Raw genomic sequence first — 12,452 nt, 5'->3', positions numbered from 1 at the left:
AAACGTTTGGTCTTGAACAGATACTGTCAACAAAATGAGTCAAGCCAGAGACTGGGAGAAAATATTTTCAGAACAAATATCTGACAAAGGATTTTTATCTGGGATATATATTTATATTTTAAAAAACCCTTTAAACTCAATAAAAAGAAGACAACCCAATTTTTTAAATTGTGCAAAATAATTGAACAGCTGCTTGACCAAAGAAGACATATAGATGGCAATTAAGCACACAAAAAAATGTGCAACATCATTAAGTAGCAAAGAAATCCAAATCAAAGCAAAATGAGGCAATATTGTACACCTACTAGAATGGCTAAAGTTAAAAAGACCAACTATAAGAAATGTTGGAACAAATACGAAGCAACTGGAAGCCTCACACTTTGCTGGTGAGAATACAAAATGCTACATCCATTTTAGAAAACGACTTAGCAATTACAATTCAGTAATTACACTCATATGTATTTACTCAAGAGAAAAAAAAACATATGTACAAAGATATGTACACAAATGTTCATAGCCACTTTATTTATAATAGCCCAAAACTGGAAACAACCCAAATTTCCATCAACTGGTGAATGAATAATGACTGTATACAGTATCTATATTGTGGAATTCTACTCTGAAATAAAAAGGAAGAAGCTATTGATACATGGAAGGACCTTAAAAGTGTTATGCTAAGTGAAAGAAACCAGACACAATAGACTACGTATAAATTTATTTATAAGAAATTCTTTAAAAATCAAAACTCTATTGACGGCCAGGTGTGGTGGCTCACGCCTGTAATCCTAGCACTCTGGGAGGCCTAGGCGGGCGGATTGCTCAAGGTCAGGAGTTCGAAACCACCCTGAGCAAGAGTGAGACCCCGTCTCTACTAAAAATAGAAAGAAATTAGTTGGTCAACTAAAAATATATAGAAAAAATTAGCTGGGCATGGTGGTGCATGCTGGTAGTCCCAGCTACTCGGGAGGCTGAGGCAGGAGGATTGCTTGAGCCCAGGAGTTTGAGGTTGCTGTGAGCTAGGCTGACGCCATGGCACTCACTCTAGCCTGAGCAACAAAGCAAGACTCTGTCTCAAAAAAAAAAAAAAAAAAACACCAAAAAAACTCTATTGACATAAAGCATATACATGATTGTCAAAAGTTGAGGATGGGTAGAGGGATGAGGTTACCAACAAAGGGGCATAAGGGAACTTTTAGGGCTTATGGAAATGGCTTCAATTGTGGTGGTGACTATATGACCATATCCATTTGTCAAAATAATCAAATGGTAAACTTAGCATTGGTGAGTCTTATTGTATGTGAAAATACCTAAAAAGTAGATTTTTTAAAAATCATGTCAGGATTACCAAAAAATTGAGGCATTCTGATCCCACTCCCCAGCCTAGGTCCACTGTATGCTCTCTCAATTAGGTAATCTATCTTGCCAAATAGATTTTAAATTTTGGGGGCAAGATCAATGTCTATCTTATTTGATGCTACATAACAAAGCACAATGCCTGGCACATAATAGGTGCTCAATAAATATTTGATGAGTGAAGGAATATCAAACTGTCATAATTTGAAGCCATGCATTTTGACTCACATATCTATTTAATTGGAGTTGTACAGCAAACAGATGCCCAAAGATTGCTGTAGCTGCTGATTTAGGGTGACCTACCCCTTTAAGGAGATTCCATGGTGCCATTAAGATAATAAAAACAATGAGAGAATTATACCAATCAGACAAGTAGAAATGAAGAGTGTAGCCCTTCTTTGGAAGCCCAAGTATAGTCCTATGTCAAGGATACATTTTGAGAAACGCATCGTTAGGAGATTTTGTCACTGTAGGGTATACTTACACAAACCTAGATGGTCTAACCTACTACACACCTAGGCTATATGGTATGGCCTTGCCTTTAGGCTACAAACTTGTACAACATGTTTTTTGTACTGAATACTATAAGGCAATTATAACACAATGGTAGTATTTGTATAGCTAAACATATCTATTAACCTGGTATTGTGGCTCAAGCCTGTAGTCCCACCTATTCGGGAGGCTGAGACAGAAGGATCCCTTGAGCCCAGGAGTTTGAGGTTGCTGTGAGCTAGGCTGACACCACAGCACTCTAGCCAGGGCAACAAAGTGAAACTCTGCCTCAAAAATAACATAAAATAAAAGTATAGTAAAAATATGGTATAAAAGATAAGAAATGGTACACCTGTACAGAGCAGCACCATTATAATCACATGGGACCACCATTGTACATGCTGTTCGTCATTGACCAAAACATCATTATGTGGTGCATGACTGTATTAGAAAGACAATGAAATAAGGCCGGGCACGGTGGCTCACGCCTGTAATCCTAGCACTCTGGGAGGTGGAGGCGGGCGGATTGCTCAAGGTCAGGAGTTTGAAACCAGCCTGAGCAAGAGCGAGACCCTGTCTCTACTATAAATAGAAAGAAATTAATTGGCCAACTAATATATATAGAAAAAATTAGCCGGGCATGGTGACACATGCCTGTAGTCCCAGCTACTCGGGAGCCTGAGGCAGGAGGATTGCTTGAGCCCAGGAGTTTGAGGTTGCTGTGAGCTAGGCTGACGCCATGGCACTCACTCTAGCCTGGGCAGCAAAGCGAGACTCTGTCTCAAAAAAAAAAAAAAAAAAAGAAAGAAAGACAGTGAAATAAAGATGTAGGGTACAATCAAGAGTAAACCTTAGAGATAATTGAAACTAAGACCAGATCACAGCTACTAACATTTTTCCTGGATGTCAGAGACAGATGCAGAGGGCAACTTACCTTTAAATGTCATCTAGCACTAAAGACAAGGACAGGATTGAAGAATTGCAAGGAGACCAGTACTAGAACTATACTGCCTAATGTAGTAGCCTCTAGCCACCTGTGGTTGTTGAGCACTTGAAATGGGCCTGGCTTAAATTGTGCAGTTATTTTAGACTGGGGGAGTAAAAGTGATTGTGTTAAAGGCCCCAATTCTTTAGCCCTTTTCCTTTCGAGAAAAGGTGGAGTCTACTTTTATGCCCCTTGAATCTGAGTTTGCCATGCCAGACGTGTGCTGAAGCTCAGCTCAGCTCAGCTTAAATCATTGACACTGGGGCTCAGGAACTGAATAGATGCTTATTGTTTCATCAGTGGCCATTCTGAGGAGGCTGCCCTCCTTTTCTTGGCTCTGTGTCTCTGCTCTAATCTTTGGAAATTAATTCATGGGTATAGAAGATCAAGCACTAGTACTTGGAACATTATTTCTCTTGGATTTGTTTCAAGTATTTTGTTTAACTCCTCTAAAGGCTGAAGAATTACTTGTTTTCTAAATGTAGTGGATGTGGAAGTAGCACTGGGGTGATCTTGTGTGTTCTTTTAACTCTTAGGACTTTATTTATTTATTTATTGAGGCAGAGTCTCACTCTGTTGCCCTGGCTAGAGTGCCATGGTGTCAGCCTAGCTCACAGCAACCTCAAACTCCTGGGCTCAAGTCATCCTTCTGCCTCAGCCTCCTGAGTAGCTGGGACTACAGATATGTGCCACCATGCCCAGCTAATTTTTTCTATATATTTTTAGTTGGCCAATTAATTTCTTTCTATTTTTAGTAGAGACGGGGGTCTCACTCTTGCTCAGGCTGCTTTTGAACTCCTGACCTTATGCTATCCTGCCTCAGTCTCCCAGAGCGCTAGGATTACAGGCGTGAGCCACCACGTGCAGCCAACTCTTAGGACTTTAAAAGCAGAACACACGTGGTGCCGAGCTAATTTGATTTCTCAGATCTGAAGAACTATTCTCATTTCAGTGGAGGGTCACCCAGGCTGTAATGAATCCTGACGCTACTCAGGCTTTGGAGTAATGCCCCTCAAGACTGAACAGAATAAGAAATTAAGGAGTGAGTGGAAAAAAACACACTCAAACGTGTTTTTTCTATTCTCTCACTCAACACAATCAGCACAATAACACAGAAGACTTTGTGCCCAAATGTGTGGGAGGTTTTCCCCACGTACCAAGCAAGCAAGCAATTCTGCAGCAGATACCAGCTGGGTGTCCTCTAGTTCAGTTCTAATACTACCATCTACCTGGACATAGCATCAGAGTCCGAGGGTTGAGGGCTCAGTTCCACAAGACTTGCTCTCCTTCCCTATCAGATACCAGTTGCAAGTCTGGGCCGCTGGAAGTTCTGCCTGACTGGCTTCAAGTTGGGGTTCCCATGGCCCCCTCTTTGGGTTCAATTAATTTGCTAGAGCAGCTCACAGAACTTATGGGAACAAATTTATTGTTTTTTTTATAAAGGATATTACAAAGGATGTGGATGAAGAGAAGCATAGGGCAAGGTATGGGGGAAGGGGCGTGGAGCTTCCATGCCCTCTCTGGACATACCACCTTCCAGGAACTTCCAGGTGTTCAGCTATCCAGACACTCTCTGAACCCTGTCCTCTTGGCTGTTTTATGGAGACTTTATTGGAGAGGCGTGATTGACTACTGTGTAGAAATGTAACTGGAGGAAAAGGATGTGATCTAATACTAATAGACTGAGTGGGGAAACCCAGCAAGGCCTGTCTGTTCAGATTCTTTCTGGCCTCTCTGTGAGGCATTCCTTCCTCCAGGGTATGGGGCAGGACCCTTTTTGAACTGAGGGTCTTATGACCCCCAATCAGAAAGGCAGGGGAAGATTAGAGTCCTTCCTTGGGCTGGTGAAAGGTCAGAAAGAGGGAGATTCTATTTTCTGAGGCCTAAAGCACACTCAACACTATAACAAAGGACTGTAACAAGGATATGGGAGTTATGAGCCAGGAACTGTGGATGAAAAGCTATATACATACCTTATATATACAAATATATATTAAATATAATATCACAGAGAGAATGATTTGTAGAGTTTAACCAAAGAAATTTTACTGTTGATATCTTTGATTTTTCAACCTACAGGACAAATTTAGTTAAGCTTTGGGTTTTAATTTATGCCTAGTAATTTGATAATGGGGGTATTTTTAAATTTGGGGAATGATTCTGTTCCTAATTTGTTTGACTGCATAACCTCCGGCCAGCTATATTAGAATGGTCTTTATTAGAAATAGGAAAGAGAATCAGGAATGAGTTTTTGGCCTGGAGTTCACCACACTTTAGGGTTAATTTATTAATAAACTGATGCACTGTTCTGATCCATTTTAGAGGTTTTATAGCTCAAAAATGAAACTACCCATCTGTGATTCTAGGAAGACACACAAAGGTGCAATAGTTGTCATTGAAGCATGGTGGGAACTTGAGAGAGAAAAACAAGAATGTTATTAATGTTGGGAGGCTGAGGCAGGAGGATCACTTGAGGCCAGGAGTTTGAGACCAGCCTGGGCAACACAGTGAAACGCCCAACTCTACAAAAAAAAAAAAAAATTAACTGGGTATGGTGGCACATGCCTTAGTCCCTGTTATTCAGGAGGCTGAAGCAGGAGGATCACTTGAGCCCAGGAGTTTGAGGTTGCAGTGAGCTATGATGACGCCACTGCACTCTAGCCTGGGCAATAGAGCAAGAGACCTTGTCTCTCAAAAACAAAAACCAAAACCAAGAATGGTATTAATGGCCTCCTAAAATTCCAACAATAATGATAAATGAAACTGAAAAAGCAATTGAAAATTTACCTCTAAAGAAGGTCTGTATATTTTTTAGGATGGGTTTTACCAACCCTCCAAGGAATAGATAATTTCCATCTTTTACAAATGGTTGCAAGGCCTAGAAATAGATGGAAAACTGCTCAAATTATTTTTAAGTGTTTGAAATAATGCTGGTACCAAAAAATTACAGCAAAAGAAAATAAAACTATAGCCATTATGACTTGGGACTGTAGGAACAAAATTTCTAAATAAAATTTTAACAGATTGAATCCAGCAGTGTATAAAGGAATTATGATATCATAGGATTCAATTCCAGGAATGCAAGGTGGCTCAACATTAGAGAATCTATTAAAGTAATTCACTACAATAACAAATAAAAGAAGAAAATATACATAATTATCTCCAGAGATGCTAAAAAGCATTTTATAAAATTTGATATGCCTTCCTGATAATACTGTAAGCCAACTAAGAGTAGAAAAAAGTTTCCTTAACTTGGTAAAAAATATCTACTAGATAGTGAAACATTAGAAGCTTTTCCATTAAAATTCAAAGATGCTAACTAACTATTGCTACTACTATCAGTATTGGACTGGAGATCTTAGGCAATAAAACTCAATAGAATAAGAAATGAGGTATATTAGAAGGGGGGAAACAAAACCATTAGTATTAGTAGACAATATGATTATAGTTTAAGAAATCCTAGTAAATCATCTTTTTAGAAAAACTATTAGAACTATTCTGAGTGGGTGTTGTTTCATACATTTATTCAAAACTCATTGAAGTGTATATTTAACATCTGTGCATTTAAGTGTGTGTAGATTTTATCTCCATTAAAAAGCATTAGAACTAATTAGAGAGTCCAGTAAAATGACTAAAGATTAACATAAAATAAGTCAGTAGCTTTGAATAACAGAAAAAATCCTATTCACAATAGCAACAAAACCTATGAAACCCTCCCATCTTAAAACAAACATAATAATAAACATGCAAGATCTACATGGAGAAACCTGTGAATTTTATTAAAGTACAAAAAACAAGGCATGAATAAATGAGTTCTACTATGTTCATATATAGAGAGATACAATGTTTAAAAAAGTCAATTCTCTCCAAATTAATGTTTATATTCAACACAATCCCAATTAGTGATGGTGGTTTTGTTCCTCATGGATATTAAAAGTGCATGTTGTCTTCTTTGTTCTTCTTTTCCGAATTTGAGCATTCTTGCCCAATAGTTCTTCCAGATGAATTTAAGAGTCAGCCATTCATTGTGTAAGCCTTGAGTTTGGTGTCTAATTCACACTAAGGTATCATACATATAGACAAGAAGAGGCCCATAAAACTTGTGGTAGGAGAAGGTAGCCTTAAACAAGAGAGAAGACACAAAAGCTATAAGGAAAGCATTAATACATTTGACTACATCAAAATTTTAAGTTTTTATATGACAAAAGACTGCATAGACTAGATTAAAATGCAAATAATGTTTGAGAAGGAAAGAAAAAACAGTAATAAATTGTACCTAAATATTTATGGTTCTTTAACTCTTGCTGTAAATTATGCAAGTAGTATCTTTAAAATCGAATGTAATGGTATGGGAAAAGGATTAATAAAGCTTTTCTTCCTCTGCAGACAATTTGACCTTCAGTTAACTTTCTGTTATCTGCTCCTCAGGAAAACCTGATAAAGGTAAAATGTCAACTATGTTATTAGGCAATCTCACTTATATTAAGGCAATTACCTGATGGGTAAGTTGCATCTGGACTGGCTATAAATACCCGTCGGGGGTGCATAACTTTGGGCTCTCCTGAGTATGGGGACTCTTTAATTGGGCCCCCTGGGCTCCCTGGAAGTTACACCCATGGAGCCCTTGCAAGAAATATTGGCTCCTGAGAGGTAGGAGAGTTCTAAGTTAGGGTAGCTGCCACACCAGGCTGATGTGAGCCTTGTTTCCTTACACCTGAGCTATTACTTGGCTGCTGGGAGTTGGAGGGAGCAGCTATGTGGATTGGTGCATAGACTACCACAAAGATGCCCAGGGAGGTGGAATGCGTAGTTGTGCCTGGCTCCAAGCTGTTTTTCCTGACCTATATCCTCCCAAAATGAATCTGATGCCAAATGGCCCATGGTAGTCTTAATGAGTCTAGATGTTTAGTTGTGCCTAGGAAGACCCCTGGTGGATGTTGCACATGGTAATTAATACAGAGAATTTATACTTGAGCTATATAGAAAAGGAAGAATTAAATACAATCATGTTTCATAATCAATTTAAGATGTAGTTAACTACACCTATGAGACATCTTACAGCTAGGATGAGATCATAATGCAGTATATGTACTCTGTTCTCCCTTGTGACGGCTGACAGAAATTGCTGGTATGGGGCCGGAAGGGTACGTACAACTCTGAGTCGTGAGCCTAGGAAACCCAAATCTGTAACATGATATCAGATGTTTCATAAGAGGAGCCAATCTAAGTTTCTTCACCTCTCACATTTCAAGCAGGCGATGAAGGATCTGAGTTTTAGGCATGGAAATTTTCCTCATCCTTAACAATACCTTAAAATCTATTGAGCTTGACTTTTATGGAATTCCCATTCCTCCTTTTATGAACAGATCTGAATAGGACTACACAAACCCCAGTCCCAAGTGTTCTTGGCAGGTTAGCAAAACTGTAACATGATCTAGCCAGCTGTTGGTGAGACATCTTTAAGCGGGAGAGAACATTTATCTGTGTCAAAACTGACTGGAGAATGATTGGGAGTCAAAACTTCCTCTCTTGATCACTTACATCAAGAAGAAAGTAAGCCCCCCTACCCACCTACGTCCCTCATCATGTGAGTGAAACAGTGCTATGATCCCTGGAAAAGCCACTTATTTTCAATGCTTTTGTGTTTTAGGAAAGACTCCGTCCGTATTCTTTGTGACCATGCAGTTATATCATTACATTACTTGGAACCTCTAAAAAGACTACTATAGAATCAGGATCTGACCATTTTTGCCATTTTTGATGATAGTATTGTGGGAGAGGGGGAGGAGGAAGGAGAGGGATGGGGAGAGAAAGAGAGAGAGCTATAGATGTTTATTCCTCAGAGACAGAATTTTTAAGGATCCAGGAAACCTGGTCCAAGAGCTTGAATTTATAATAATAAGCCCGGTGGTTTGGGTCCGATCAGAGTGTCATTTGAGTTTTCTACACATTTTCCTCTTATTTTTTAAATTTCATTAAACTATAAAAGTACAAAAGTAATATGTACTATTTGTAATAAGTTAAGCAATAGAGAGATCTATAAAGAAAAATGAACACCCCACAATGCCAATGCCACCCTTTTTAGATATCCAATGACAAAAAAAGAAGTGTTTGGTGTGTGCTTTTCTACTTCATTCTCTGTGGTCAAACACATATAAGGAAGACATACACATCATGTAGAACTGTTCATGTGATGTTCATGCTGCATACATTACTCTGCAATTTGCTTTTTTCACGTAACACATCATAGACAATTCTATAAGTTCTTACATATAGATCTTACTCATTATTTTTAATAATAGCATAATATTCTAAAGCATTAACCCTTTCCCTGTTGATGAACATTCAGGCTGTTCCCTTATTTTTTTTAATGATTACAAATGCTGCAATAAATACTGTACATATATACATCTGTACTGGTGGATTTACTGTTAAAGGAAAAAATTGTATGGTTAAAGAGTATGAGATGTGCATTATTAATTTTAATAGTTTCTTTCCCATGGGACTTTACTGCTTTTCTTAATTGAACTAAAAAAAAAAAAAATAGTTTCTTTCCCAGAAGCTTGCAGCAATTTCTGTTTCTACCCCTTCCTCAAACCCTTGCCTATCCTGGATGTTTAGCAATCTTTTTAACTTTTGCCAATCTGAGAATGAAAAATGGTATTTCAACTGTTCTCCCTTTTGCTCCTTTCCAGTCTATTCTTCCCTCTGCAGAAAGAGTGATCTTTTTTGAAACACAAATCTTAGTATGTCACCTCCCTACTCAAAATACCTTATTATCTTCCTGTCACTCTTAGAATAAAGGTCAAAATCTTTGACATGGCCAAAAAGCACCTTATGGTTTAATGACCTATCAGCCTCTCTGGTGGGCTAATAGAAAGGGCTTTCTCAAGTCTGATGAGAAATCATGATGGCATATTAGGTTGTTAGTCAGTGCAAGCCTCATAGGGAGCTGAATCTTTTAAAATGCAACTAATTTATGCCTGAAAGGAATAATTATTTCTCATTTATTTGCCTTGTTTTCCCAGTTGCTTCAGGCGGATCGTTTAGAGTAAACAGGGGGGAAGAAAACATGTTAGGGCAATCACTTTGGCTCCTGAGGAATAGGCAGAAGGTCTGATCATAAATGTAGGGGGTTTTTGCTTCTCTTGTTTTCAAGTCGCACTTTTAAAGTAGAAGATGCCTTTAATGTGCTGGTTTGCAGAAGAGGAAATCTGATTTTCAGTGTGATAACACATTCTTTGACATTAGCCAGGACAGTTGGATTTTTAATGGCACTTTCATCTTCAAAGCCCTTTACCAACACGGATGGATTAATTATTCATTTTTTGGTGGTGTGTAAAAAAGACAAGTCTTCAAAGCCATCATCCTTTCTCCTTGGAATTGGGGCTCTCCACCTTTCAAATGTTGCTTTCTTGCCCCCAAGGGAGAAAAACAATTGCATTATTATTATTTTTTTTTTTTTAAAGAAGAATCCAATGGAAAAATACTCTTTGCACTATGAAGAGTTGATGTTCTTATATCCTGGGTGGGATTAGAAGAGGTCGGGAAGCAGTATTTAAGCTGTGTTTACAGTAAGCACTGCGAGAAATAACCGGCTAAAAGTGTTATTGCTCTGTCTTTTGATGTGCTCTTTAAAAGTAGCATATATGCATCAAACGCCCTGCGCTCAACATTAAGTTGGAAAATAATATGTGGACCCTTATATTCGTTGCTAAAGTGTACATTTTTTTTCTGTTCTCTTCAAAAAAAAAAAAAAGTCAAATTGAGTGTTAAAAAGATTTGGTTTTAGAGAAGAAAACCTGAAGCCTCCCCCTCCCAGGGGTCCTCCTTCACTTGACACGTAACCACAAGACAGCAGTCTTCCCTTTGATGAGGGCTTCCCTCCACCTCCCCAGAAATGAAAGAGCAAGTTTGCAAACACTCTAAAAGCTCCTTCCATTAGACCTGGACGCCGGAAACCACAAAGGGCAGTCAAGTTTTGATTTCCAAGGAGAAAGCCTGCGGTAACCTCTCGCTCAGCCGCCAGGAGATCTGCAGGTTCCTGGGAGGAGCTCTTCTCAAATCTTCACGACTCCAAGGCTCTTTGTGAACGACTCCTCTCTCGAAGACCCAGGGCGGTGGATTACAGGAGCTGAGAAGCTCCGGTGGCTTTGGAAGATTACTCTGTTTGGCGTGCGCTCGCATTTCCAGGCTGGGGGACCCAGCAGAGGAACTCCCTTTGTCATCTGTTGAAATAAGAAGACCCGAGGGGAAGACCGGGTTTGACGTGTGGATTAGAGAGGGTCCTAAATCTTTGCCTACTCCCTCCGTCTGGATCTTTATAAAAAGATCGAGGGGTGCCATGAAGATCGGGAGTCATGCAAAGTTCCCTTGACGCCGGTCCTGGCACCCAGCTGCTGGACCCACACACTTCCCCAAAGACAGACTGCTGTGCCAGGCAGTCTGGATGGACCAGCATCTCCGCTTCGAAGATTTAAGTCTCATCTTCTGCTGAGAGATCAGTCTCTTGGGTGATTGGTGCGCTTTTTCGGCGAGGGATGGAGAAGCGCAAAGCGGCGGGACCGCTGCCCTTGCCGCGCCCGCTGCGCACCGTGCCGCTGGGCACGCCGGGGCCCCTGCCCGGACTCCCTCTGAGGGACCCCTTCCGGGCGTCCCTGCGCCTGGACGCCGCGTGCAGGGAGCGGGCGCGAGGGGGCTGCGCGCGGAGACGCCAGTACCTGCCCCTGCCGCTGGCGGGCGCCTTGGAGCCCGCCTTCCTGCGCAAGCGCAACGAGCGCGAGCGGCAGCGGGTGCGCTGCGTGAACGAGGGCTACGCGCGCCTCCGCGACCACCTGCCCCGGGAGCTGGCCGGCAGGCACCTCAGCAAAGTGGAGACGCTCCGCGCCGCCATCGGCTACATCAAGCACCTCCAGGAGCTGCTGGGGGAGCGCCACGCCCGGGGCCCCGAGGGTCCCGCGGGCGCCGCGCCGCAGCGCGGGGCGGAATGCAACAGCGACGGCGAGTCCAAGGCGTCCTCGGCGCCGTCGCCGGGCAGCGAGCCCGAGGAGCGGTCCAGCTAGCGGGCGCCCGCACCCGGGACCCCCGCCCACCTCGCCCACCGCGCCCACCGCGCCCACCGCGCCCACCGCGCCCACCGCGCCCACCGCGCCCACCGCGCCCACCGCGCAGCGTGGTCTGCTCTGCATTTTTAATCTGATTTCTTCTCCAGCCCTAAGCCTTAGGAAAAAGAAATGAGTCCTGCAGGCGGCAAAGGGTATTTTGATATTTAGGGTTCTCTCCCTCCTCCCCTTATTGGTTGACGCGCCTGAAACTTAAAGGTGCTTACTAAAGGAAACTCTTTTCTTGTACTTCTAAAGGGCAAACTGTTCCAGATTCTGAGCACCTCATTCTAAATGCAGTTATTCTAAAAACTCAAAGAGTGATAACGACTAGAACTTCCCACAGTCAGTGGTAAATGTAAGTTATATACCTAACTATTAAACCTTAACCAAGGAAGAACTTTATGCCACTCCCCCCTCACAAAACAAAAACAAAAAATCCTAAGGAAAAAACTACAGCCCTTAAGATGAGAGGAATGTTTTCTTGCATTCCATCCTTTGGCAATTGTATTAAAATTTTA

General features: G+C 41.2%; 1 protein-coding gene across 1 annotated transcript; it reads left to right on the top strand.

Moving 5' to 3' along the window:
- The first annotated feature begins 11,333 nt into the window (after nt 1–11,333).
- ASCL4 (achaete-scute family bHLH transcription factor 4) lies at nt 11,334–11,892 on the top strand. The gene has a single exon (XM_012772800.2). It carries the CDS (start codon nt 11,371–11,373, stop codon nt 11,890–11,892), a length of 522 nt encoding a protein of 173 aa, XP_012628254.2. The 5' UTR covers nt 11,334–11,370.
- Nucleotides 11,893–12,452: the final 560 nt, after the last annotated feature.

The sequence above is a fragment of the Microcebus murinus genome, chromosome 10, assembly GCF_040939455.1.
Source record: "Microcebus murinus isolate Inina chromosome 10, M.murinus_Inina_mat1.0, whole genome shotgun sequence".
NCBI classification, from domain to species: Eukaryota; Metazoa; Chordata; class Mammalia; order Primates; family Cheirogaleidae; genus Microcebus; species Microcebus murinus.
The sequence above is the reverse complement of the archived record's forward strand: the minus strand, read 5'-3'. Positions and strand labels throughout refer to the sequence as shown.